This window comes from Paracoccidioides brasiliensis (genome assembly GCF_000150735.1).
Source record: "Paracoccidioides brasiliensis Pb18 unplaced genomic scaffold supercont2.15, whole genome shotgun sequence".
Taxonomy (NCBI): Eukaryota; Fungi; Ascomycota; class Eurotiomycetes; order Onygenales; family Ajellomycetaceae; genus Paracoccidioides; species Paracoccidioides brasiliensis.
The window spans coordinates 224,972-252,486 of NW_011371372.1; the positions used below are offsets into that span (position 1 = coordinate 224,972).

The 27,515-nt window shown below is 44.6% G+C and overlaps 8 protein-coding genes across 8 annotated transcripts; 5 read left to right on the top strand and 3 right to left on the bottom strand.

Annotated features, from left to right (window-relative positions):
- Nucleotides 1–1,121: 1,121 nt before the first annotated feature.
- PADG_08301 (uncharacterized protein) lies at nt 1,122–1,413 on the top strand (the record flags this gene model as incomplete). The annotated part of the gene is made up of 2 exons (XM_010765224.1): nt 1,122–1,219; nt 1,293–1,413. The coding sequence occupies 2 exons, from the start codon at nt 1,122–1,124 to the stop codon at nt 1,411–1,413; spliced, it is 219 nt and encodes a 72-aa protein (XP_010763526.1).
- A 394-nt stretch (nt 1,414–1,807) lies between these two features.
- On the top strand, nt 1,808–4,789 carry PADG_08302 (uncharacterized protein; the record flags this gene model as incomplete). The annotated part of the gene is made up of 5 exons (XM_010765257.1): nt 1,808–2,636; nt 2,711–3,670; nt 3,732–4,049; nt 4,101–4,279; nt 4,448–4,789. The coding sequence occupies 5 exons, from the start codon at nt 1,808–1,810 to the stop codon at nt 4,787–4,789; spliced, it is 2,628 nt and encodes an 875-aa protein (XP_010763559.1).
- A 3,536-nt stretch (nt 4,790–8,325) lies between these two features.
- Nucleotides 8,326–9,440, bottom strand: PADG_08304 (acetolactate synthase, small subunit; the record flags this gene model as incomplete). Its single annotated transcript, XM_010765258.1, has 2 exons — nt 8,326–8,503; nt 8,605–9,440. 2 exons carry the CDS (start codon nt 9,438–9,440, stop codon nt 8,326–8,328), a joined length of 1,014 nt encoding a protein of 337 aa, XP_010763560.1.
- A 636-nt stretch (nt 9,441–10,076) lies between these two features.
- Nucleotides 10,077–12,178, top strand: PADG_08305 (uncharacterized protein; the record flags this gene model as incomplete). Its single annotated transcript, XM_010765225.1, has 8 exons — nt 10,077–10,287; nt 10,373–10,452; nt 10,528–10,686; nt 10,888–10,909; nt 10,985–11,037; nt 11,110–11,277; nt 11,340–11,548; nt 11,608–12,178. The coding sequence occupies 8 exons, from the start codon at nt 10,077–10,079 to the stop codon at nt 12,176–12,178; spliced, it is 1,473 nt and encodes a 490-aa protein (XP_010763527.1).
- A 1,226-nt stretch (nt 12,179–13,404) lies between these two features.
- Nucleotides 13,405–15,318, bottom strand: PADG_08306 (uncharacterized protein; the record flags this gene model as incomplete). The annotated part of the gene is made up of 4 exons (XM_010765259.1): nt 13,405–14,889; nt 14,951–14,985; nt 15,058–15,176; nt 15,239–15,318. 4 exons carry the CDS (start codon nt 15,316–15,318, stop codon nt 13,405–13,407), a joined length of 1,719 nt encoding a protein of 572 aa, XP_010763561.1.
- Nucleotides 15,319–15,770: 452 nt separating this feature from the next.
- On the bottom strand, nt 15,771–17,960 carry PADG_08307 (uncharacterized protein; the record flags this gene model as incomplete). The annotated part of the gene is made up of 1 exon (XM_010765260.1): nt 15,771–17,960. One exon carries the CDS (start codon nt 17,958–17,960, stop codon nt 15,771–15,773), a length of 2,190 nt encoding a protein of 729 aa, XP_010763562.1.
- A 597-nt stretch (nt 17,961–18,557) lies between these two features.
- On the top strand, nt 18,558–19,536 carry PADG_08308 (37S ribosomal protein S25, mitochondrial; the record flags this gene model as incomplete). Its single annotated transcript, XM_010765261.1, has 2 exons — nt 18,558–18,991; nt 19,113–19,536. 2 exons carry the CDS (start codon nt 18,558–18,560, stop codon nt 19,534–19,536), a joined length of 858 nt encoding a protein of 285 aa, XP_010763563.1.
- A 1,057-nt stretch (nt 19,537–20,593) lies between these two features.
- Nucleotides 20,594–23,709, top strand: PADG_08310 (uncharacterized protein; the record flags this gene model as incomplete). The annotated part of the gene is made up of 4 exons (XM_010765226.1): nt 20,594–20,940; nt 21,023–21,134; nt 21,188–21,540; nt 21,597–23,709. The coding sequence occupies 4 exons, from the start codon at nt 20,594–20,596 to the stop codon at nt 23,707–23,709; spliced, it is 2,925 nt and encodes a 974-aa protein (XP_010763528.1).
- Nucleotides 23,710–27,515: the final 3,806 nt, after the last annotated feature.

A 27,515-nucleotide genomic window follows, 5' to 3' on the forward strand; every position in this document is an offset into this window, starting at 1 on the left:
TGCCGCCAGTGCATCCAAAAGGTTTTTAGCATCATCACTCATCGAGATTGGGGGCATTTTTAATGTAGATTTCCGGTGAACTCGTTGAAAGACTCCAACTTGACTTTTTTTATTTTTTATTTTCCGGTTAGCCCGATATCCGGCATTCTATTAGGCACTCCAGGTGATTTCTTATTAGTTCACCTATGACATGAGCAACAGACAGTACGAAATCACCGTATATGCTAAGATAATACGATCTGCCACAGTGGATTTAAACCCTGTGTTGCACGAAAACAATTGCCTTTCCTGAGCGTCTCCGTAGTTTTGGTGCGATCGGTTTCCCGGTCGTTGTGCTTGACAGCGGAGCTCCTTTCATTGTGATTGTTAATCTCCACCATCTCCATATCCAATCTCCGCTGCCCTACCTGGGATCTGCCGTTGCTACGGAACGGAACCCGGGGACGCCAACATAGCGCGTTTGTAGTGAAGAACGATCGAAATGGGCGCCAGCAAATTTGGGCACACCTCTCTCATGTTACAACCCCGTGTCCAGCCGAATCTCGCTACATGTTGAGTGCATGCAACCTTAGGTTCCGCGGACATGAGGGATTTCTGCCATTGATCAACACGCGTGCGCTGAATGGCAGTTCGAATGAAAAGAGAGAGGGAGAAGGATGAAGGCAATGTGGATGTACCACAAGAGAATATGACTTTAAAAAGATAATTCAATATAAAAAGGATGTTACAAGAAAAAAAGTTAAAAAGTCTTAATTATTTCACTCAATTTGTCCGTCGAATAATATCATATGATTGTATGAGAGCGTCTTTCCTCTCTCACGCTAGCCCCATTTAGGCCTAGCTCATATATCCGGCTGGCAAGCTCTCACTTATCATACAGGATATAATTAATAGTTAAACTAGTTAACCCATTCCCTATTACGAACCTACAGTCACGGTAGTCATGCTACACCTGAATTCGACTGCTACTGCATGGATAATGCTATTATACCTCTTTACATGCCGCCTCATTCATCACATCTATTAAAGCCATTAAACGTGAGCTGCTTGGAACCGTTAAAGCGAGCATTTGGTGAAAACCACCAATCAAGCTCTTGATCACCTGGTTAAGGGGGTGTCAAATGGCTATACACGAGGCGGCTGCTATATTCACCAAGGAAAACGAGGAGCTACGGGCTGCAGTTGCCAGGCAGACGCGAAAGCGTGACCAAGGATGCGAGTATATAGTAAATATTTGTAATACATTTATTGATTTATTCAATTTAAATAAATTTCAATTGAATAAATTTAAGACGGTACAAGAAGGTATTTCTAACAGGAGGAAAAGGATTGGCTAGAGTTCAAGCCGCTCAACACGGCGTGGAGGAGCCTGAGGGGCGGATGAACCGCCAACCTGAAGCAAATGTAATATAGCGAGACACGCAATTAAACAGTGCAAACAGCAGTAAGGAATAAATCTACACATTTAAAATGAATATTTTCAATATTGGTGGGTAGTTATCAAAGGTGATGAATTATTACGTTAGGAGGAATGCAGGCTAGCTGAGTACAATAAGTCACGTCACGTGATAAAGAGTAGCTGCTGTAACTATAGTTAGTTAACTAGTTAAACTAAGTTGGCTGACTAATCGTCGTCATACAACAATGACTTTTACAAGGTTCAGGCTGAGCAAACTTGCATCTTTCCAACTTCTTTACTGTGTACATTTCAGTTTCGGAGAGGCTCGATGTTACAGTTAGTCTCCTACCGGTTCAAAAATCCCCTGTGAACTTACATTGTTGTGTCGGTCAAAAGATCTCAACCAGCATGGCTGGGGACCTCGGGGACGAAAGCTCTCCGTTGTTGGGTGAGACCGCCCAGCAAACTCCTGATCCACCAGCCTGCTCTGCCACAACCTCCATCTGTTCTAACGGCAAGGCCAGGGCTACGTCGTACGAGATTTTGTCGGAATCTACACCACTTCTTGCCCATCGTGGTAGTGAGGGTATTCGGTATTTAGATGATCGCGACACACCATATTCGGCCTCTCGTGAACCATCCCCTGGTCTGTCATCTAAACAATGGAAAAAATTACGGATCGTGCGACTGTTATCTATCGCATTCATGAGCCTTATATTGGCAACAATCGTTGTTCTGGGGCTGGGGTTTGCTGCTCCTGCTGTCTTCAAACAGTATTCTGAACAGGCTGCTGTCTTCAAAGTAACTGGCTTGTCCATCGATTCATTCACACCGGATGGAGTAAAGGCTAGATTTCAGGGTTCTTTTGTTCTCAATGCATCGCAGGTGTTGACGAAATCTGTGCGCGATCTCGGCCGCCTAGGAACGTGGTTGGCAAGAGAAATTGAAAGTGACGAAACTGAAGTGCAGGTGTCTCTTCCAGAATATGGCAATGTTTTGCTAGGAACTGCGACTATCCCACGGATGACAGTCAATGTTCGCAATGGCCACATGAATAGGATCGAGTTTATAACAAACTTAAATGCAGGAGATATAGATGGAATTAGAATTGTGGCAAATGACTGGCTTCAAGGTCGCCTTGGCCAGTTGCACATTAAAGGGATGGCATCTGTGCGCCTGAGGTCCGGTATTCTATATCTAGGATCTCATACAATATCGGAGTCGTTTGTTTTCCAAGGTTAATATTTTTTTGTACAGCGCTTTTCATATTCCCTCCCCGATTTAGACATGTCGAGCTAACAATTCTCGTAGACCAAGACCTTCCCGCTTTCCCAGAGTTTAACATAACGAAACTGAACTTCCATGAAATCACGAACCCGGGAAACCAAAAAGCCATGGTAGTGGACATTTCAGTCCTTGTGCTTAATCAATATCCTATCGCCCTTGCCGTGCCCCCGATGGGTTTCAAAATTTCAGTACCTAACTGTTCACCTGCGGACGCTTATATTCCAGTGATTAACGCGGCCACTGACCTTATTCAAGTTATCCCCAATGAACCAGTGAACATATCCGCGAAAGGATCTATTGGAAGACTTCCGGATGTTTTAACGACTGTTTGTCCCGGAACCAACTCATCGCCTTTAGATTCATTGGTTGAAAACTATATACACGGACTCAAGTCAAAAGTTTACATTCGTGGAGGGAAATCCCCCTCATCAACCTTACCGAGTTGGATGGAAGGCTTCTTGAACAACGTTACCATCCCTGTGCCTTTCTCCGGACATGCTCTTGGCCACTTAGTTCGGAATTTCTCCATGACAAATGTCTATTTTTCCCTACCTGAACCATTTGCCGAACCGGACACACCTGAAGCGCAAATGAGGGTTTCAGCGTTGGTCAAAGCAGTAGTAAACCTCCCTAGTGAGATGAATTTTCCTTTAAATATCTCTCGCGTTCGGTCTACTGCGTTTATTTATTACCAAGGAAAAGAACTTGGATATATCAACTTAAAGAAGTGGCAACAAGCTCATGCAACTCGCATCGACAACGAAACCACCCCATCTTCAGCGTTGCTCCTCGAGTTCGATATCGAAAAAGCACCACTACAAATTACTGATGGAGATACTTTTACGGACGTTGTGCAGGCATTACTATTTCAACACAAGCCTATTCCTTTACATGTGAAGGCCAAGGTGGATGCTGAAACCGTCACTGCCCTAGGACAATTCGTTATTCGTGATATCCCAGCCAGTGGTAACATCACTGTTAAGCGTACGTTTTCAGATGTTCGGTCTATGATAAAATGCCCAACTAACTTTGAATTGAATTCTAGCACCGACAAGCAGAGGATTGATTGATCTCAAAGTAGGCATGGACGCTTTAAAAATAGTGGAAACTACAGAATCATCTGTACTTCTTGAAGCAAATCTAAACCTGACGAACCCGACTAATTATTCTGTTATCGTCCCTTACGTTAATCTGCTAATTGCTCATAATGGCACAAACGTGGGCGATGTCACTGCTCAAAATCTATCGATATCTCCAGGGCTCAATGCCGGCATTAAAGTAAATGCTCTCTGGAATCCATTGCAGCTAGCTGGAGATGACGGAGTTGCTGCAGGACGAGATATGATATCACGTTATATTTCCGGTGTGTTCGTTAGTTTTACTTTCAATCGGGCCCACGCTGACTGGTTGCTAGGTTTCAATACGTCTATCACTCTCAAGTCACACAAAGGCACGATTCCCGCGGTCCCTACATTTGGTCTAGCATTATCCCCTCTGGAGCTTAACATTCCGGTTCCTCAATTCGGAGTTCCAGGAGAGGATGATCGCAATCCAGGCGATCATGGTCGATCGCATTTCATCAAAGATGCAACGGTATTTTCTACTCTTATCGATTACTCTTCTAAGTACCCTCATATCGTATAAACACACTTACGGGTACTCCGTTCTATTTGATTATCTAGTTTTCTCTTGTCCAAGTTTCGCTTGTGTTCTACGCACCGTTTGGCAAGGACTGACTTTGGTTATCCTTGGTGTTGGCAGTTGCACTTGTGGACTTCGACGGCAGTATTCACACTAGCCTCGCCGTTATCATCAACCACACTTCTTATTACCTGCATTGATGCAACGGCCTTCTACAATCACAGTGAGCCGGCAGGGACCATCAAGTATGACCTACCATTTGCGGTGCTGCCAGGAATATCTCAAACTCCTCGACTGCCGGTGGACCTGAATTTTGGAGGTGCAGGATACGAAGCAATTCGCCAGGCGTTGGGAGGGACATTGAAAATGGATGCTGTCGCTGACGTTTGTGTTCAGCTTGGAGAGTATTCGAATGAAGTGTCCTACAAAGGTATGGGGATTAGCGCAAAGATTCGGATATAGAGGGAGACTTTTTCTACCGATACGATATTGTTTTTCGTGTTCTACTGTTTTCTAGGGCGAATCAACTGGTTTTCTACTTTTCTTTCGGAAGTAATAAATAAGAGTTAAGGAATAGACCACTCGGATTTACGGGAAGGACAGACCCCAAGCTGGTGGTATAGAGCTGGCGTATAGTATGGATTTCCCCAAGAGTATGTGACATGGATTTGTTTTCTTGTTTTTGGCGTTGCATTTGTATTGTCGTCGAAGTGTATTCTATCCTTGTCTACGCACATGCAAAATCACACCTTTTAACCATTCACCACACCCCTGGCCATATGTCTTGGACGCACGCTACTACCTTTCTACTGGTTACCGTTCCATGATGATGAACGATTGGTGGTACAGACCAAGCGTGTATGGACTGGGAATCTGCAAATCTGGGGTTTGAGTTGGCTACTATGTGGCAAGCAAATGAAAGATAGTGTGTCCCGTTCATTTCTGGACGCTTATTCTCCATGGCTCTAGGACTCTTCACATTTCCGGCTTAACCCTTGCTGTGACTCTTCCACTTTAGTAAATGAGTGTAATCATTTCATTCCCTGCTGTCATGGAAACTTTGGCGATTTTAGGAATGCTAAATAATTAATAAAACAGTGTTTGGATCCTGGTCAGTCTCTGAAGCCATACCTAGTGTTTTACATCCAGGGGATAAGGCGATCAGAACATTGAAATGGCCGATAAACGCTCACTGAGTTCTTGACGATTGGCCACACGTGGCCGAATGAAATGCAAGACCAGATTCGAACAAGATCTTTGGATACCTTGACCTTTCCACACCATCTGAGATCAGTTGGACTTTTCTCGGATTCCTCGCAGCGAGCAAGGGCTCTGCTGTGCTTCCGTCCTGCTCTCGTCCTGCTCTGTTTATGATTTGGCACTCACTTATCAGTATGAAGCCATGTTTCATTGGACTCGCTTGTCATCATCCAATCAATTTCGATGTTCAAGCAGTTTTTAATATACGCACACTGTTGTTCTTGTGCAACCGTCACTCTTCTTTTCGGCCCAAAATTCCTTTCCTTCCAGACCAATTAACCATTTATATTTCTCTGCCGTGATGTCATAGCTGCATGTCTCTCAATATCTTGCATGATGGTGGCCAATCGCAGCCCGTTTTTGCCATTCTACAACCAATCAACTTGTTCTATCTGTTCCCAACTCAAATTATTTATCCATCAGCCACGAGCAAATGACGCACGTTGCAGAATTAGCCTGGATTTTCATTTTTTTTCTCACATAAGATAGTGAGCTTCAAGATATTTGTGTTGCAAGGTTCTTCTTGGTCAAATCTCCCAACCCAACAGACTTAAGCTAACTGCTGCTGGACGATTTAAACAATCTAAGATGTGTTATTCACCGCATTCAGCAAAAATTGAAAAATAAAAGAAAAATAAAAAAGAAAGAAGAAAGAAGAAACCAACATGTGCTCTTTCATCATTGGTGATCCCGATGGCTATTGCAATATTCCTCCGTTGGGCAGATATGACCCCGGAGGAGAGTCCCGGATATTTGTTTTAGATTGCCAATCAGTTGTTTCGCTTCATCGCTAACTTCAGGATATGAGGGGGCTTTGCCCCAACAAGGGATGATAAATCCCCTTGTCATTTGTTTCTGATTTTCGATGTTTCCACCCCTCCTTCGCCGGATAGCGTTGGCTCATTGATGAAATATCACCTTTCCCTTGATAGCCCTTTCAGCTATCCTCCTCATGCCAGATGACGTCAAAGGATAGTCCGCCACTCCCTATGAGGGGGCTCTCATGCTTCCTGAACAGCAGATGACCAGACGGAACAGTTGGGACAAATATGTCCCGGTCCATCATTACCTTTAGTTCTCTCTCCCTATATATAGATAGGGTACCACCCTCTTTCTATTCTTTCTTCACGTTGCTATGACCTTGTTTCAGAAATTGCCAGAGTCAGTAATATAACGATATTTTGACTTCTCTACTCTTCTTCATTAATCATACAAACTATCTGCTTTGATAGACCACGACGTATTAACTGCCATTCCTTTCCTCTCTACCCCGCTAACCCATACTTCTCTTGTGATCCTTTGAGAGGAGAGGGAAACTCTTTATATTTCCCTTCCCTTTTCTTTCCATCATGTGCGTAATGTTATTAATGGCTAATTCATTTTTTATTTGCGGATCTCTCTTGGTCGGCCTTTACTCATTAATCTGATCCATAGCCCACCAATGACCTTCGCGACACATTGCTTTTAGAACACATTGGATCACACAAACGTACTTATATATTTCCGGTACATTCACCTGGTGGGAAACATCAACTTGTTTCCCCTCCCTCCGCCTACCACTGAGCAACGTGAAGAGTAGTTGGTAAATCGCATCGGGAACGAAAACTCAACCCAAATTCTACGTCGCTCGATCTACGCCCCCAATATATATCTTACCATTCATTCTGCGTCTCCTCCTCTTCCCCTCATATTACGATACCTACGATACTGTCGCGCTAGTGGCTTCTCTTGCGGTATGTGCCAACACATAGTTTACTACCAATGCGGTGTTAAGGAGACTGTATTCTCGGAGACCTGCAATTGCTCAAGGAGAACGGGTCAAAACCATAGTCCACTCTACTGTGGGATTTGTGAAGAGTGTCGGAGACGAAAAAAGAGGTGAGAGGAGGGGTAATGAAGGTGACGGCGACAATGCATGATATATCTTGGAATTTGGAAAATGGACGTCTCGGTTAATTTCCTAAATACGCTTGATTTGTGCATGAGTGAAGTTTTGACAGATTAGAAGTGAATCGCTTTTTATGTTTTATAATGCTCATTTCATATTTTATTTATTCATATTTTGATACTTTCATGTCCTTCACGGCCCAGTCGATAACACAATGATGTCACGATGTTATAACCAATGAAACACATTCATATTGCCAAAACGTTCATTGAAATGTTGATTCGTCAATTGAACGGTAGATTTTCGTCCCCGATAGTTCCATGTAATTTCTCTTGTCTAACGGGTCGGCAAGGTCGTTTTGTGTGGAAGAGCGTGATGAAGGACACTGTGATAACCCAAACTACATCCAACAGCACGCCATTGTCAAATGGCAAAAATGACCAAATTTCGACCAACTATGTTCAGAAATTGATTTCGTGGTGAAAACAAATGTTAAATCATATTTCACCACTGTGGAACTTATAAAATAACATGTACAAAGTAGTTAATGTATTGGAATAATTAAGAACTTCGATATCAGGGTGTTTCCAATTTATAAAAAATAGAACAGAAGAGAGCAAGTACATGGCAGAAGAGCAATGGCAGAATTATACATGGCGAAAAGCGAGGGCTTGTTATTTTCCCTATCACCATCCTTCCGCAGGTAATTTCTAATATTTCCATCTAAGTGTCGCGAAACTCTTCAGGAGAAACGCCATGCCCTGGCAATGAAGATTCTAACACCCACACAAGAACAACGGCAGAAAAGATACATATGCTCATCGAGCCAAAATTGTCCAAAAGGGAAATCTTAACCTGGGGGTAGAGTACTCGCGTCAACAACTTCAGTTGCGTCCTTTTCAAGGTCATCATCCGGCCCAGTGAGCGGAGAGCGTGGCAGGGCCATCAGGCCTGTTCGGGTAGATTCGAGTATGCCGAACGGTGAAATCAGTTTGAGGAAGGAATCGATGCGGCTCGGTTTTGCGGAGCTTATCAAGTGGTAGTATTGTTAGTTATCAGTAAACCGTCATGAGATACGGGGGAGGGGTTGATATGTACATGTGCCATTTTACTTTGAGGATAAACTTACAGTTCCACAATGCAATTGTTCGTGCTAATATCCAACACTTTACCGCCGAACTGATGGGTCAGATGAGTAATGGCTTCTAAATGCTCGTGTTTGTGTCGAAGGGCTTGACTCTGCGCCAGGCGGCTGGGGTGATAGTCAGTAGCATGTCGGTTTTCTTTTGATTTCCCTTGCTTGCTCTCGTTCGATTGGGGTTGTTGTTCACAAGAGCCGGACACCGCTCCCTCATTTTCTGGGGTCGTTATTTCACGATGGTGTTGGAGGAGTTCCTCAAACACTTCAGGTCCTAGAATGCTAACTTTGGCAAGAAGGAGCTCGCGTTGCACCAGAGCTGAATCAGTGTAATCAAGAACCGCCCAGACGGGGACGAGATCGTCCAGTTGACGACGGGCCTGCTCAACCACACCATCTAGTCCATGAAGGACAATTGTCATCCGTGATAAGTCCTCTACCTCAGTATTACAGACGACAAGACTGTCGATATTGAAACCACGAGCTGCCAGAATTCCAGAGATGCGAGAGAGAACACCTGGTTCATTTTGTACCAAGCAATTTAGCACATGACGCTCTGGAGGTTTGCTCGAGGGCACCGGGGTTTCATAGAGAATTGACGAGACTGCCGCAGGTGCGGACCAAGTTGGGCTATCGGCAACTGGGAGAGGGAGAGGAGAACGGCGATGAAGAGATTTATAGGCGAGCGCAGATGTCGAGCTTGACGAGGAACGGCTTGGGCGGACATTCAAGTAGGGCTTTACAGGATATGCAAACCTTCTTCCAGCACAATGTGACGACAGAAAGATGCGCGTTGGCGGCAGGGAGAGAGCCTGTCGAAGAGCCATTTTCCCCAATGTACTCCGTCGTGAGCTGTTGTTCTCTATAGGCCTCGTCACAAAGGCAGCTCAGAACTCGACTTAATTGGGTGATTGGGAGTGTAAAAAGCCACCTGGATAATCAGAACAATGGAATCTACCAGCATCTCTCACTTTGTAATTTAAGAGGCGAAGATAGAATGATTCACCATTCTGGCTGTTATTCCGAAGGCTTCTCAAAAGAATCATCTAATTTTTGTTTTCATTCCTTTTTGAAGCTGGGGTTAATGAATGAGTCACATGATGCGACGGTTGACATTAGGCCGAAATCGGCTATATGACTAAGCGTTTCTTTTCCCAACTTCGACAATTGTCTAACCCATTTAAGGATATAGCGTTTTGTGGGGAAATGGAAGCTTGGCACATATGACTAAGCAGTGCATGTTAAGTTTACTAACTAGTGGCGGATTTGGAATAGCGTGAGCCGCATCCCTTCACAGACGACTTTACAACCATTCGAGAAAAATGTTACTCTATGCTATCGGTTGATGAACACAGTAACTCTGTCTCTGATCTCTCTTCTGTTGATAATTCTTCAAGAGGTTCATCATATCCTCTATAGTTATAGCTTCCCTCCTTTTTTTCTCTTAGGTTTGGTGACAAGCAATGGCAGATAGTGAGCGACGCGCAAAGCGCTCTCGTTTTGACCAAACAGAACCAGAGCCTCGACGGTCAAGATTTGATCGACGTTCTCGATCCCCATCTACTCGGAATTCTGATTCGACTCGGGAGCGGAGCCCGCTGAGTCGGGAATTGCGAAGCCCTGGAAGTGATGACAAACGAAAACCCGCATCGACGGATCCAACTGTTGCTGCAGGTAGGTCCACATGTGCCTGGTTTGAGGAGACTTCTTCTCGTGGCCAAAGTGCTAATAGTTGCAAACTTTGTTTGACACTCAATAGCTGCTGCTGCAGCAAAGATAAATGCTGAACTTCAAGCCAAAAAAGCCATCCAGCACAGCGACGCGCCTCAGATTCGTTCTGTATGATTGCATTTCCCTGGATGCCCCCCTCTAAAATTATATTTCTAATCTTTTTTTAATCATTGATATGTATAGACTGCAAGTCCGGCAGCAAAGTCCTCCTCGTCAGGTGCCCAAGCTGCAGGCAATGTTAATGGCGAAGTTTACATGGCCGATGGAGACTATATCAAAGATATCGAAGTTAACGATCTCCGAAACCGATACACACTGACTAAGGGTGCAACCCAGAGGATGGTAAATATTTCTATCATATCTGCTGATATTCCCAGGCATTGATTACTCCTACTTACCGGCCAACGCCACGGTTTCACAAGAAAACTGAACAATTGCCCTTTGCCCCTCTTTGTTGTGCTGGTGGCTGAAGCTTACCCAACTATCCATAGCATCTCGAATCCCCTCTTTGGCATCTGCTGACCTCCGCTGCGTGATATTTAGATTAAAGAAGAAACTGGCGCCGGTACGGCTTTCTCCATCACTATATTATTATCTACTATTTTTGTTTTAGAACAGAAGCTCATTTAACGTATTCAAGATGTCACAACACGAGGAAGTTATTTTCCTGATAAAAGCATGGCTACGGCTGCGGTAAGTTCCATCATCACCGTCACTTGATTGTGCGGAAGGAAAATGGCGGAGAAATTAACATTTTGTATATAGAATCCCCCGCTTTATCTCCACATAACGAGTACTACTAAAGAAGGTCTCGACAAGGCAATTGCCAAAATTGAGGAACTTATGAAACAAGAGCTTCCCAATCTTGTTGACGAGCGGAGGTTCCGTCGCAGAGAACCAGAGCAGCAGGTTGAACGGGATGAGTACGGTCGGGTATGTGTTTCAGTCATCCTGAAAATAATGCGGCGTGAGTACGGAGGCTTATTTAATTTCAGCGCAAATGGCCAGAGGAACGGATCCCTGTTGACCTGGAGCCAATTCCGGGCTTTAATCTTCGTGCTCAGGTAGTTGGTCCAGGCGGTGCCTACGTCAAGCATATCCAGCAGGAGACACGTTGTCGCGTTCAGATCAAGGGGCGTGGCTCTGGTTTTACAGAGCATGGAACCGGAAGAGAGAGCGATGAACCCATGTATTTGCATGTCGCGTAAGTGTCAGCCAGCCCCTGACCAGCTACAGATCATAATCCATTCTAATCGTCCAAAGTGGTCCGGATCCCAAGGAAGTGCAAAATGCCAAATCACTTTGCGAGGATCTTCTCGCTAACGTGAAGGAGCAATATAAGAAATTTAAGGAGCAGCCACCCCAACAACGCTCATATGGCGGAGGTGGCCATCATGGTGGCGGATATGGACATCGTGATCGTCACCATTATGGTGGTGGCAGTTACGGGGGAGGCGGCAATTACGGAAATTACTCATCCCCTCAAACCCCCATGAGTCCAGCAGTCCCCAATGCCACACCTGGAACTGATGCAAGCGCAACCGCTCAAGCTTCCCCGGCTGGTCACTCTCTTGCTGACTATAGTCGCATGTACTCACAGTACATGACGGGCCAAGACCCCTACGCAGCATGGGGGGCCTATCAGAACTGTGTCGCTTATTATCAACAATACTATCAGCAGCAACAACAACCACCCCCACCACCACCACCTGACAGTGCTGCCCCTCCCCCACCGCCTCCACCAGGTTCTGAGGCCCCTCCGCCACCTCCAGGAACGGGGTTAGCCCCCCCTCCTCCGCCACCCCCACCATCAGGGGGATATAATGCTGTATGAAAATTGCCTTGTAATCGATGCCGAATATTGAACCATTCAGGTGACTGATAATTTTATAGGTACCACCACCTCCTGATCTGTAAAGTCTCCGCGTTTGATCTAGCTTTTCAACCTTCCACATCCCAGGCATAGCTATTATTGACTGGATTAATTCATTGTTGACCGGGTCTAAGGACGCACTACTCGTTTTGACCAGATATTGTAACTGAGCAATTCAAATATTCAATTTACCCAAAGGAAAATTGCGGAAAATCTCAGAAGTTGATTGCAATCTCTCTGGATTTTTCAACTGCTGTTTTTATAGTTATTAGCCCTTTTTACATTTTCTTTTCTGTCAGTGTTCTAGTTTAATCATTTTGATTCTACATATTGATTTTGACAATTTCTCCCCGTGTTTAATATATCATATGCCCGAAAAGCAAAATTCCCCATCGGGTCTCATTTATCTACTTCGCCTGTGAATAAATACTCCTTCGATTATGTCCTCAACTATTTCTCTTAAAAAACCAGAGCTAAAAGTTTAGTCCATATTTTGCTAACAAAGGTATGTTTAGCCAACTCATGATTTTAAATGTCTTGTAAGTTTGCTATATGGGATCTTGAAATGTTAGGACAATGCTCCCTGTTTGCAATTTCATACCTCCCTTCACCTTCCATTGCTTTTTTGCTTATTTGCATTCAGTGCTGTTACCTATCTTTCTAGTTTGTCAGAATATATTTAAATATTGCTTTGCATTTCTCTGTTTTACTGCTACTGCTTCCTTTTCCTTAAATCTTTTGTACTTGATTTCAAAATGCCAACTCCGAGTGCTTTTGTTTGATGCTTTTAGCATTTCTTGTCTGGTAAACATATACTCTATCCTTACCCGCCTCATAGGTTTTCAACTCAATAATGAAAAAAGATTCATCTATTTCAATGCCACTTCATTTCCTACTAAACCCTATCACCTAGAGTTGTGTAAAGCCTTTTCTACTGACGTGAGTCATGACTCATTTCTCAAAATCATACTTTCCTTTCCGTTTGATTATTTCAGCCTGTATCACTTGCAGGGGTCAATAAGATCATAGCCTGTCATAAAAGTCATATTTCATGCAATCATATCATGTTTTCATTTAATGTGGTAAATTACACAAACCTATTAAAATAATAAGGTGAAAAACACGAAAACACCTGATATATGACACAATCCTTTTCTTCCAACAATATTCCAGTCAACTATCACCACCTAGTATCGTTTGTATGTGTCTATAAGGCTAGCAGCACGAAAGCCCGTGAATTCCGCCCTGGACCCAGGGGCTGGAAGAAAACTCTCAGCATAGTCATCCCCTGAATGTTCATGTGCCCCACTAAGTTTCTTTCGGCGTGTCAACGCTTCACGACCCTCTTTGCAGAAATCGCATGCAAAATCACACATTGATGTAATAGAAGTGTCCTTATAAACTTGAGAAGGCTGTCCCATTCGTGCGTCAAGATTCGGATCCCGCTCGCCGAAAAATTCGCGAATCACATCATGTCTGCACCGGGTTGTTGTTTCGCAATATTTTACCATCCTCTTGAAACTCTCTAGGAGTGCTTCCTGGTTGCGTATCTTGGCTTCTAAATTTGCTGTTGTGGCCTTGCGCTTTTTACTCGCGGGGTTGTTTCCCTGCAAAGCTGCTTCGAAATGCCAGTCCTGGTCTCGGGTCAAGCGGTCCATTACACGGTCGCGCTCCTGAGGGCTATAGTATACCAGAGACACAGCTGCACGGCCGTCCCGACCTGCTCGACCGGATTCTTGCACAAAACCTTCAAAACTGCGGGGCGGAGTCCAGTGTATGACAAAGCGAACATGCGGGTTGTCAATACCCATCCCAAAAGCATTGGTGGCAACCACGATGCAAAAGGCAGGTGATTTGGGCTTTTCTCCTGCCTTTTCTTTTGTTGATCCAGAGACCTTGCTTGGTGAGCTCCACAGTGACTGAATTTTGGACCGTTCAGAAGCAGACAGCCCAGCATGATAAGCGACTGCTTTGATGTTGAGAGGTGAGGCTGATAAGCTGTTCGCAAGTTCAGTGCAGATAGCCCTTAATGGGACATAGATAATTCCTATAAGAGGAGGAAGGGGAGGTATGATGGTCGTGCTAGGTTCGTTAGAATTTTCTTGTTGGGGAGGAGTTAGCCGTGCAACACGTCTATTATGAATCGAGCTCAGCCAACAGAGGAGGTCATTTAATTGATCTGTGCCAGGAACTGCAGGGTCTATAGAACAATCTGAAAGATATCGGACCTCGTAATGAATATTTGGTCGCGCTGATCCAGTGCTGAATTTCCTCAAGGTGAGAGGATCCAATCCTAGCAGAGATATTATATCTGAGCGGACGCGGGCGGTGGCTGTTGCTGTGAGAGCAGTGATTGGAACAAATGGTTTGCGTAGCTCTTTTCTGAACCACGACAGCTCTTTATAAGCAGGACGGAAGTCATGGCCCCATTCACTGACACAATGCGCCTCATCAATTGCGATCCGAGCAAGTTCGCCTTGTACGTGAACTGTTTGAAGATTTCGACGGAAGGAATCCGTCTGACAGAATTCGGGGGTAACGTATAAAAGGCGTAAAGTGGGGTGTCCCGAGAGGAGATCTTTTACAATTTCCCGCCTTCTGGTAAGCGTAGTTGTTGAATTGATCGTTGCGACGGGTATGCCATTAGCTTCTAGGGCAGTGACTTGATCCACCTGATGCAGGAGGTAATGTTAAATACTATGAAATATTAAATTTCTTCCTGTTCCAACCTACCATCAATGCAAGAAGAGGAGAAACAACAATTGTGACTGTTGTTAGGTATAGGGTTAGCATCATGCTTCTAACAGTAAGGTTACAAGAGAGATCCTAGTGCTGCTCACCTCCATGCCCCACAATAGCTGGTAATTGAAAGCATAAGCTCTTCCCAAACGACGTGGCAGCCTGAAGAAACACATCATGGCCCTCAATAGCGGCCTCAATAACTTCCCGCTGGAGGGGTCTACATGAAACATAAGGTTAGTGTTAGTTCCTCAACATAGACTTTTCAAAAGTTGCTCATACCGAAATGTCTTCTTCCCAAACACGCGTCTTAATGTAAAGTCGATGTCGATGAGATCTCGTTTGTCTTTTCGCAAGGGCATTTCTTCTTTCCATTCCACTCAATGTGACATATTCGCTTTATATAATATCCAAATGTTCTATATTGCTATATTACTGTAATGGCGGTGGCGTTTTTGCTCTCATTAATATAGATGGGTGGAAGGTTTCTGGCTGACGCGACGCGGAACGAAAAGAACACCATATCACGTGATTAGAAATCTGTATTCGAACCTTTTGGAATCTCGACTTGGATTAAAACTGATATTAATCGATGTGGATCCGATGATAAACTATTTTCAAGAGTATATATGCCACCATGCAGATGACAAAACCATGAACTCAACTTGTACAGTGGAGATTCTTGGATTATTATACACCGCTGCATTGCGAATAAAAACTGGATGTCTAGGTATACCAAACGTTGACGATATAAAACCCAAATCCAAAATACACATACATAACAAACCATACACAGTAACCCGGCGAGCGCAAATCATTTGCGTGCTCTAAGATTGATGGGGACAAGCTGTTCAAGAACCGTCCTAACAGCCAGAATATCTGACTTTTTCTGCATCTCGGGCTTCCAAAGACGTTCGATCTTTGCCCAGACGTCAAGGACAGCTTCGGGTCCGCCACAAGAAGCGTGCGCACGTAGGCAGGAAACGATGAGTTTTCGACCCAAGTATACAGAGTTCTTATACCTCCAGTCGTCATCTGTTTCTTCAAAAGGGTTGGGGGATCCATTGCCATTCGAAGGGTTCGACGAATGAGCTTGGCTCTCACTGGCCCTCTCCTTATTGTGTGATCCGGACTCTGCCCTTTCGTCGTCTGCTTGTTCAGCCCTTTCAGGTTCACGGGAAGATGAGTATGGTTTATCGGTTAATGGGTTTTCCCACACGAACTTCTCCCTCCGACTTTTGACACTTCGCTTGGCACTAAGTTCAGCTTTGGAATGATAGAGAGCTCGAAGGAAATGTTTCCATACCCCCTTAAGCCGCTTGAATGTCCATGCGGTTCCTGCTTTCCATCCATGTGCAGCGAAGCCGTGGAACAAAAATATATAGATCATCCCTTGTGGGGGAATAGAAAATGTTCCTCTCATGTCCCTAAGTAGGGCCATAACGCGTGCTAGGTCGCCTGTAACATTTGCATGGTGCCACAAAAATATGTGGAAGGTTTTTGCATCGGGCGTCAATGGCATTGCCCGTTGTAACGCCCGGTGATGTTCTGGAAGTTTATCATGCAGAAAAGTTGTCATCCCAAGTACACGGCCAAGCCTTTTGGTTGCCTTCCTATAGGCAGTATAGTTGTCGGATGGTGAAGGGTATACACTCGAACCTAGGATTTCCGGGTTCTGCTCTTTTAGCGTAATGTACATGTCCTTCATGCGCTCGTACATCTTCTCTGCAACATGCTGCTCCCCGCACCGAAGTAGGGAAACCATGACACAGTTTAGAACCACGGTATCAACGACTTCGCCCAATCGAATAAATTCATAATAGGAATTTCGAATACCTTCGGCATCTCCGCGTAGTCCGAAAGAAAATATGTGAGCCACTCTCCCGAAGCGGGAGAGCTTCAGTCCTCGGGCCTTCATCTCCTCTATAATCTTGTCGGCAACTTTCCACTGCCTGGCTTTGATAGCAATATCATATAATATATTGAATGCTATGCTTGAGCTAGGTACCAAGCCTTCGTATTCCATACGCCTCCACATGCCAAGTGACGATCTGAGATCGCATTTCTTTACCGAAGTATAGGATTTCCCTGTCAGATGAATTGCAGCGGTCCATAACGAGGGCGATATGTAAAATGAAGCTTCTGCCATATCATCAATTAATTTCAGATATCGTTCCGCATGAATAGGCAAGCGCCGGGGCGGGCTCGCGAAGCGATGCAATAAGAGTCTTCGGGTTCGAGTAGAAAGATATAATACACCCGGCGATGGAAGGTCTTTATACGCTCTAAAGATTTGTTGATTGGAGCTATTCTCATCGTTCAATAAGTCTACTATCCGCTGAACTCCATGGATTTCAACAGTGTCAGGGCGATATCGTTCCCGTGGTTTCTGTTGGGGCAAACTTATTTCTCTGGCTGGGTTGGATAAAACAACCTGAAGAGACTTTAATCCTTCCTCTTTGCCCAAGATCTCGAGATAAAGTCTAAATAGGTGTTTTGTATTGGCTAGTTTGGAAGCAGCGGCTCTTTTAAATGAGGCGTGGTCTATGGCGAAATCTGGGGTTAAGGTGCAAGTATGAAATTTGTGATCGGTCCCTATAGAAGCCTCTTTTCCCGGTTCTTTTGGCATAAGGGGTTTTGTATGATGTGGTTCCGCTGCTTGTCCCACTAAATCGCTCTTATGAGCAACCTTGTGTTGTTCTGGTGTATTCTGCGATGGTTGTATAGCGGCGGTGTGAGAGGAGTGTCTCGACAGTCTTGAAAATCTTCTTTTCCATAGAGAATGTTCTCTGCATAGTCCTGCAAGAACAAGGGAATTTATAAACTGGTTACTAATCGGAGTACGGCTTGTGAGGTATGGTTGGAGTCGCATGGTTCTGGGGAAATATGAGGAGGGCAATAAGAGTAGGTGTATTGGACGAGGATCAGGGGAGGGAACGTAGAAAAGTCCTGCTGGGGACAGCAAAAATCCTTTCGACCTTTCCAAGCTATTGAGGAATGACATGAGAGGTCTGACATCGTGCCATTGGGGTACAATTTAACTGCGTATTTCGTAATTCAACGATGTCATGGACAATGTAAGATCGTCCTCCGCGAGTCGCAAGAATTCAGATCACGGCAGAGAAGCAAAAGCAATAGATAACAAAGAAAATAGAAAGCCCACAGATTATATTAGAGGAATTGGCGCCATGTAACCTCCATAGTGATTGGTGATTGGGATTATCCTTTTGTTTGGTGATGCCTTCAACGCTTGGAGTTGGGGAAATTTTCTGATGATGTTGTTTCGCAGCTCCTGATTGGCCAGATTGCTTGAACAATACCGAGTATCGTACATTTTTCAAATTTCTGCTCATCATCGCCACCACGGAGTATTTAGGAATCCGAAATAGTATACAACACATAGCTTTTGTCAGTTATTTCCAATGGCTTTCTCTCCACTCGAATTTCCATTTCCCATTCTTGTGTATTTATTGGCTAACACTCTACCGCCGATCTAAGTAGTAATCCGTTTCATGAGGACACAGTTAGGCGGCGCAATCCTTCCAAAAGAAATACTTCCTACGCCAGATCCTGAGGGAATCCCTTCGGACTGATTTGCACAATGGGACGGTACAATCTGACCGCTCTCCGTGTGAGACAAACAGCATTAGCCATTAAACAATGTGGTAAGCCTGGGACGCGACAGCCCTGGCTTGACGTTATGGCGGATATCCCACCTGCGTCGATTCTTGTCCGCAATCAAGCCCGGCCACATCCTGTCGTCAAACAACGAGTAAAAACTGTTCAGGGGGAATCGAAACCGCAAATTGAAATCAAAACGTCGACTGGCCAAAACCTTGCATCGAAGAAACCGCGTCGCATCTTCCAACCCAAAGAAATACGCTATGAGGAGGACGAGCTACGAAAAGAGTTTTTCCGCGATCATCCATGGGAACTTGCCAGACCACGAGTGGTTCTTGAGAACGACGGGAATGATCATCAAAGATACAATTGGCAGAGTATTCAGCAACCGGGGAAGAGACTTGATGGAGAAAGGTTAGATTTCCCATTGCCGTTTCTTTTTATATACCATGGCCTTCTTGAGAAACAGTGGAAATTGGAGAATACAATTGGCTGACCTATTTATTTTTTTTATATTTTTTTTCTCTTTAAATAGTGTTGTGCAACGGCAGCTATATCTCCTCAACAATGTACCCGACATGACTAAAGGTGCTGCATATGACATTGCGCGCCACGAATTTTACCAGTTGCGACTACAGGAAGATGTGGAACGACGGGTTGCTCAAGAGGAGGCATTGGCAACAGGTGCATATTTCGGACCAGATATGCATACTGTGGGAATGGAACTGGAGAACCAAGAATATGAAAAATGGAAGGTGTGGGCAGAGAGCGAAATTCAAGCTACGGAGCAGCGTCTTGCAGCCTTCACTGGTTCTACTGGTCCTACGGAAGAGAGCGAAGAATCCGTCGACGAAACCCCGTTGATAGAGGAGGAGGATGTGGTAATGCCACCAGAGGAATCCGTGCCGGAAGCTTCAGCGGGATCCACGTTAAATAAACCATTCGTTTATCACCATTGAGAGCGAGCTACATGGTGTTCAGTACAAAACAAAACAATGATGAATTAATACGTGGACCCGCTGGATCGTGGATTGATTTTCCACCTAAATTAGACAGTGAACCATCATCCAAAAGGAAATATCTCTAAGTTGTAGAGGTGTCTTTTGAAACATTTTCTCCCTCTTTACTCTGTTCAGTATAATGTTTTCCATGGATACTCCTCATCTGAATGGGCATTCCGGGTCATCTTGCGAAGCTGAAACAAGTCTACCGAGCAAGCGGTCCTCGTAAGAACAACATTGAATACAAACCTGCCTTCTGTTCAAACCTACCCATCCATCCATCCATGGATATAGGGAGTAGATTTTCCTTTTGAGATGCCATACAATTGACTCTTGTTCTTGCCAAGACCAATTGAAACTTAGATAAGCCGGTCCCGTGACTTGCTAGTCAAGTTGATCCCAACACGCGATTGAGGAAACCATCAAATCAACGACGTACGACACCACGACAAGCCAACGACGGCAACGACTGGGACTTCTGGGGACAACTCATGAACCACTTACCTTGACCCAAAACACCAGCGTCTCAGGAAAGATTAGTTTTCCTCAATTGTTCGGTTGGGCACTTGATTCCCCGTTGCACGGAACTAGGTTATTACTCCAAACCTTTGACTGTCTCAGATTGGCGCTCGTCTCGTTTGTCCTGTCCATTGGCGACCACGAGTTTCTTGGTTGTCTGGCACCAACGCCCCAGTTGTTTAACTCCCTCCATTGGTCACAGGGCTCCGATAATGGGGTATTAAGTCTTCCAGATCTCTTAGCTGAGCCTCAGGATTATTATTAACTCTCTTCTTTCAACCTCTCTATTAGCCAAATATTAACCAAAGCAACGTCGATGTCAAACTTAACGTTGTCTGGAGCTGCGAATTTATGACTTCCTTATTATGCTGCATGTAAAATTTTAATCCTAGCTGCGAAGGAGTCGGCGGCCAACGGTGGCCAATTTGCACAGCTCACCCACCATTTTCAGACGTCTCCCTCTTCCTCCGGGAACTGATTTGTAGTGCTGAGCGCCATGACCCGTACTGACGATCCTGTCCGGCCCCTTCAATTGTATCGCGGTGACACAAACGAGGGCACGAAAGAGTCGGTCTACCACTCGACACATCCCGCTCCTCTTGAGCCCTCGCTTCGTGGGGAGATCCGTCACCAACCCAACAAAAAGCTACTCAGCCAGGAGGAGACACTTGAGCTCACAAAGCGAGCAGTGGAAAATGGCTTGCAGGAAACGAAACGATCGTTGGCGGGCAGTGAGGCTGTCGATGATGTGGTTAGACCGAAGCTGACGATTGACCTGGGCCATTCCAATATTGGGTGGATTCCGGAATCTATGGCGGATATTATCAAAGATGAAGTCGCGAGGTTAGACCAGACCGCTTCGCCTTTTGTGGTCGATATGTACACCTATATTTTTTATGTATAAATTTATGCTAATCTTCGCTAGGCTATCCCTGTCCAATAACCACATTGACCATATACCGTACCGGTTTTCAGAATGTACCCACCTTCGTTATCTCAATATTCGAGCGAATAACTTTACGCAGTTTCCTAAGGGTGTAAGTTTATTAAACCCTCACCCTCTGAAAATACCAAAGCTCATTCTTTATAGGTATTAAGTTTGACTTTTCTCGAAATCTTGGATCTTAGCCGCAATAAAATTCCTAAAATTCCTGAAGAAATTCGGAACCTCACGTCACTGCGAGTTCTTTCCATCATGCAGAACCTCCTCGATGATCTACCGACAGAATTGGCAGATTTGAGTAAGCTTCAAGTTTTGAAGGTTTCCGGGAATTCTCTAAAGTACCCATTGAAACGGGTCCTGGAACTCAACGAAGCGGATGTTTCTGCTTTTGAGATGACAGATAATGAGAAAGAAACTGCAATTACAGCGGAATTAAAAAGATTTTTGAAACATAGACAGCCTGTGTCACACATCGAATTTGACGCCGGAAGCGAGAGCAGGTACGTGACTCTTGTTCAGGTATGCGAGCAACCCACACTCATAACATGTCATACAGTGAAACCCTGATGGATACTCCGAAACCTTTAAAACGTGGGAACAGATTCCCAGTGATCCCAAGGACAAATGGTTCTGAATCGGCGCATTCTTCCAGGTCTCCTTCATTCTCCAGACCTCCTCCAATTCCGACGCGGTCCCATCACCGAATTGCATCCGTCCAGAACGGTAATTTTCACAACGGCACAAACCAGCGCTCGGGATTTATGCCGTTCTCGGGCGCTAGTGAGCGGTATCGAAGTAATAGCGAAGGGGTGATCCAAGGCCCTGGCGCATCTCGAAATAAGCGTATTGGATTAATCGGTCGCAAGAATACTGACTTGGGAACGCTCGACGAAGTACGACCATATCGTAGTAGTCATTTACGCGGTTTGAGTCATGGGTCCGTTTTGAAATCCAAATCTGGTGGCTTGGTAGCTGGGGGTAGCAGTTCATCCAGTCCAGGCAGTCCGAGAGAAAGAAGAAAGTTAAAAGATGGCTTTGTTCACCGTATGTCAAGCCTTCCGGAACACAAAGTCAAAGTGAGAACACAGGAGCCAATCATTGAGGTTGCAAAGGGCATCCTGTATGCACTTCACCAAATTCACCCCCATGTTTCGTTGTTGATCAATGTTCTCAAGGGTGAGGATGCGAGAAGAAATAGCCTCGAGATTGTTTTTTACAATGCCTCGACTCATCTGGAGCAGTTGAATGACGCTCTAGAAAGAAAAGAGCAAATTGACTTACAGGATGCTGAAGGGGCAAGGAGAGCTTGCGAAATGGTAAAACGCGAGTGTGAAACTTGCATCATGGCATATATACATGTTGCAACTCAACTTCGACTCAATGTCAGCAGGGCTGTTTCACTTAGTGATCCTAGGTACCTCCGTTCGCTACTTCTTATGATATTTGGGAGCTTGACTGAGCTTCGGAATGCTTGCTCTCACCTTGGAATTGACGTTCACTCTCAGCAATCCAACTCTTCCGGAAAAGACGTTTCTCCCTTCCCGGAATTGCTAAGAGAAGGGCCATCTGGTGATATAGGCGAGTCTGTTGCAACACCTACTAAAGACCGACCTTCACCCACAAGGAGGTTACGCAGTAATACAACTATTGTGCACCCGAACGCTGCTACCAATTTAAATACTACGAGTAATCAGCCGCTAAACCCTAACCCTACTCCAGCCTCATTCAATCCACCCTACACTCTCCCATCTGTCCCGTTGTCACCGCTGAATTTTGGTGACCGAAGTCGATCAAGTAGTAGATCTAATACCCTTTTAACTTCAGGCCCATCGTCCTTGGCTAATACTCCGCGATCCGGTGAAACGTTTGGCATAGTCAACAGTTCTGTTCCTAGTCGCATTAACCCGTTAACAGGCTTAGACGAAGTTGAAGAGGAACGAATATTTGAAAAGATCTTCAGCCAGCTTCAATCTGCATATTCCTCCGCGCTGCATGCTCTCCCTGGCGTTGCTCAACGATTTGCGATATTCCTTAAATCAGCTCAAGATAACAGTGCCCCAGAAGGACTACGACTCCTTTGGAACAGGCTAATATATCGCTGTCGTATCTGCAATGATGTTTCGGAAGCCCTGCACCACAGACTTTCAAATACGAAATTGAAAGAGCCCGCTGGCGCAATACGTAATCAGCGTGAGTTTTGGCAACTTTGCAAAACCTTAATCCAGTCTTTCATTGAGCTGGTAACGGATATGCGGGAGGCGAAAGGCTACGGCCTGCTCAACTCAGAAATTGTCGCTACGCTTCGCCCTGTGCAAAGAGCAATCAGGGAAGCTGGTCGTCTAATTGATGCCTCTCCTTGGTCTTACCTAGCTGAATTAAACACTTCCAATCCGACGGGAATCTATCCGCCCCACATTCATGCTCACCATATCCAGCACTATGCCAATCCTTCGACATCAACGTTAAGTGCGACAACATTATCATCGCCACAGTCCGTGCCAATGCCTGCAACGCCGTTAAGTGCCGCTCTGGGTCCCGCAGCTCAAGCAACGGTACCATCGACAGCTGCGAGTGCGTATAGTTACCGATTCTTCGCGGGTGATGTGTTTCAGAGGGCGGACTCTCTGCTCAATACGGCCAATCCGGCTCCCATGTTCCTCCGTCGATAATGTAAACTCACCCATTCCTTCTATTTGCCTCATCTAACAGTTGTCGCTGTATAACTGTATATATTCTTCTCATGTTTGAGTTATTATACGGACGAACTATACTCTATGATTACTATGTTTCCTCCATTAACATTTTCAATGGCATTGTCACTCAACGGCTATGTCTTAAATTCTTTTATTTTTACTACCGTTTCTATTCGGGTAACTTTGTCAAATCTCAAAATAATTTCTTGGTTGATCAATTGATGAAAATACAGTTTGCTGTTGTCTTTTTATCCACCCCCTTTTTGTCACCTATGCCCCTGTTTATTGCCATTTCTTGCGAACATTTGCATTGCGGCGGGGAAATTCTTCTATTGGAGTTTATTATTTTTTGCCTTGTTGCCTTAACTATTCCGTTTCGAATTGTGATATCGGGAAGGGCTAAAGTACCGGGAAAGGTTGGGGAATGGGAAGACGGCAAACAAATTTTTTTGCTGGTTTTCTCTCCTTTTAAATTTCTTTCAATATTATTGCGCATGGAAAACGTAAAGGGAACATACGCAACTGGGAACAATTTGCTAGGGGTGTATACGGGGGCAGTTTCTTAATATATGCCATGCCATTGAGCTTGCTAGTATATATGCATTTGTTCCTGGGCTCTGGCGCCGTTTCCATCCACCTCATTCGTGCTACTGTACTAGAGCGATTGCATCTGTTTCTGTTTCTTCTTCACCCTTAAATTGCAGTTTAGGCTTTTATCAACCTAGCAGCACCAAAATAGTCAATATATTTTGGTTACATGTTTACCAGTCGACACGTCAGCGCTGGCTAGAGTTAATCTATCTAAATGTATCTTGCTATATTTCTATTTCATTGAAATTTCTCATCGGAAAAATAAGGCTGCATACCCTTGTAATGTTTGTATTTTACTCATCTTTTACACTTTTCCTTTCTTTTCCTTTCTTTCTTTCTTTTCCTTTCCTTTACTTTCTTTTTTTCCCTTTTCTTTTCTTGGTACTCCGTACCTAAGGTCATAATTTTAGGGCTGGCTCGTGTTGAAATTTTGAGTGGTGGGCAATGGACTCATCATTCGTACCATTGGCAGGATTGAGAATCTATCATTTGCCCATACACACTTGCATAGGTACAAGACTGTGAATTGAATATGTGGGTGGAAGTGTGATAGTATGAAAGAACAAAAGGAGCTGTGGGGCATGGAAAAAAACGATGAGAAGAGGTAGCTAGATATTGGCTTATTACAGTTCTATTGCCCGAAGTTCCATATGGAAAGGTAAGAAATAGACACATTCCAATACGCTCGCCTAGAGAAATTGAAAGTATTTAGGCTATCCTTCTGTGTTTCCCCAAGAGGCTGATCTGTTTAATGAAGTCTTAGATATACCAAAACATCTCCTCTGGCAGATCAAATGGCACCACATGTCCCGCCTCATTGAAAAGATGATATGTCAAGCCACGCTCCTCAGTGCAAATCCCTGTTCTGTTAGTTACTATTCACCGCTTTACCTATAGACCAATTTTCAAACATAGTTCTGCCACCGTTCTTAGGGATTCTGAAAGACATCCTGGGCCGCCTCTGGTAACCTTTAAGACCACTCCAAGTCATGCTTTGCAGTACGACTTCGACGGCAATTGTTTGAATGACTAGCATATCTAGAGACGCGAGTGGAGATATTGTGGATCGACATCAGGTCTGACGTGATAGAATATGCTGGTGGGGCTTTGCCGCTTGTCCTTGTTACCGAAGCAGGATTGTGGGGCATGCAACGACGTTGGGACATCTGCCCGGTTCCGGCCAAGGGGGTTTATTCTACTGCAATCGTACTTGATCTTAATAAAGCAGTCATGTGCCAAAGTAGAGCGCGTCTCAAGGTTAGTCCGCCGCAGTGGAGAACGTTGCACATGGCGCATAACAGGTGTAATTCAAAATCGTCTTCATCACATCATTAGGGCTCGTCGGGAAGATGTTACATTCCGCCATTGAACCAGTATTGCTGTCCGCTGGAGCTTTTTTGAGGTTCTTCTCGCTTTAAAATTAAGATTCTCCGGGTTCCCCGGAGCTTTTGACAAACCATCAGGCGGGTATTTGTTTGCTTGGTCCAAAACGGTATCAAATTTGCTAATATGGTCGGCGGAAGAAACACATCAAGAACATCTTGGGAGATACCAAGGCTGGATGTTTCGTTATTTTTTTTTTAGATATTCTCCTACCGCAACATCCGCCAGGGCAGCGTTTCTTCCAGAAGATGCCACATCCTATAGAAATCGAATTCTTTTGATAAGATTTAGAAGCGAGATAGAGCAGGAAAATCCCCGCGTATGATTCTCCAATCAGGTTAGTTTTCTTTTCTACAAGATGGGGAAATTTCGCGGTAGGAGGCCGTTAGCCACGGGTAACGGTTGATATGATCTGTTCATTTGTAGAAATTGGTTTGGTGCTGCTCGAAGTGGAAAATCCAATACAAACGGGCTGATCAATATACAACACATTTACCAACTTCGTCGACGAATAGAGGGTTGGAGTAGGTACAGAATTATTCCCAGTAAACACAAGCTGGCCTCTTTCTGCTAGCGCACCGATGAGAGAGGAACACTCTGGGTCACCTTTAAACAGTAATAGCTTGTCCAAGTGCAATAACTCACCAATGAGGTTTTCGTCATAATTGTGGTTTTCAACTTCATGAAGCCAGAAAACAGATCTTTCTCCTCCCCATTTCTATTCCCGGTATTATCAGGATTGAGCAAGCATAACTAAGAAGGAATACCGGGGCCCCTGGAAGAGATTCAATTCTATATTGAGATATATCGTTGCCTGTATGGTTGCGGGTTCTGGGGACAGGTAAATTTTGAGCCGCCCCGGTAAATGAAAGCAACGAAAAGTAGACTTTCCCAGTTTATCGCGCTTGATCTTCAGGAATTAGAAGAGTTTAAACAATCTCTCTGCTCCAAGGCAGAGGGGTAGAAGCCAACTAACGTTGCGAACACAAAATTTGCGACCACTGCTTGGTTTTTGAAGGAGATTCGGGAGTGGAGAATCAATTCTATCGAAGCTCTTTGATCCTGGAAATGCCGTTAATGTTGAAACGGATATTGGAAATCTCCGAAAATATATAATAATAGGATATATTACGCATTTAGAACACTCTGTCACCGCATACAGGTCTCAATAGGTCAGTCACCATGAATTGAGAAATCCGGCTTTTGTCCCAGTTCGGGGAGCATTAATAGGGACCACGAGGACATGATTGTAGAAAGCAACTCATCTCCAATATCTCTAGAAAATCAAAAAGTCATATCTTCGAAATCTCGCCAGTTATGAGTTCAACCTACCCGCTTGAAGTAATGAATAAAGTGCCGACGTTGCCGATCCAACTCCCCTGGGGAATTCAGGATGCGACGTGGAAATGGTGATGCATTGCGTTACCGGATTGCATAAACAGAGAAATATCAAGGCATGTCGGATGATCCATCTTCCTAGAAGAAATCGCCGAGCCGTGCCATATAGATCTACGTTCCGACTAGCAGGTAAAAAAGAAGTCGGGGGGAATAGGTAATCCATTACCACATCGGAAAAACGGCGTGGGGTATATACACAGAGCAATAGAAGAACTGAGCAATTGAAAATGAGTTCGTTCGAAGTCGCTGGGAGCAGAGAACAGTAACTAACTAGGTAATGGTTTAGTCTTCAAAATCCTGGAATGCCGCATTAATGTTGTACAGGAAGCGGATGGTAACGTCGTCCTTCGGCGATTTGGTAATAAAACAATAGCACTCGCTGTAACAGCTGACACGAATTTTCTAGCCGA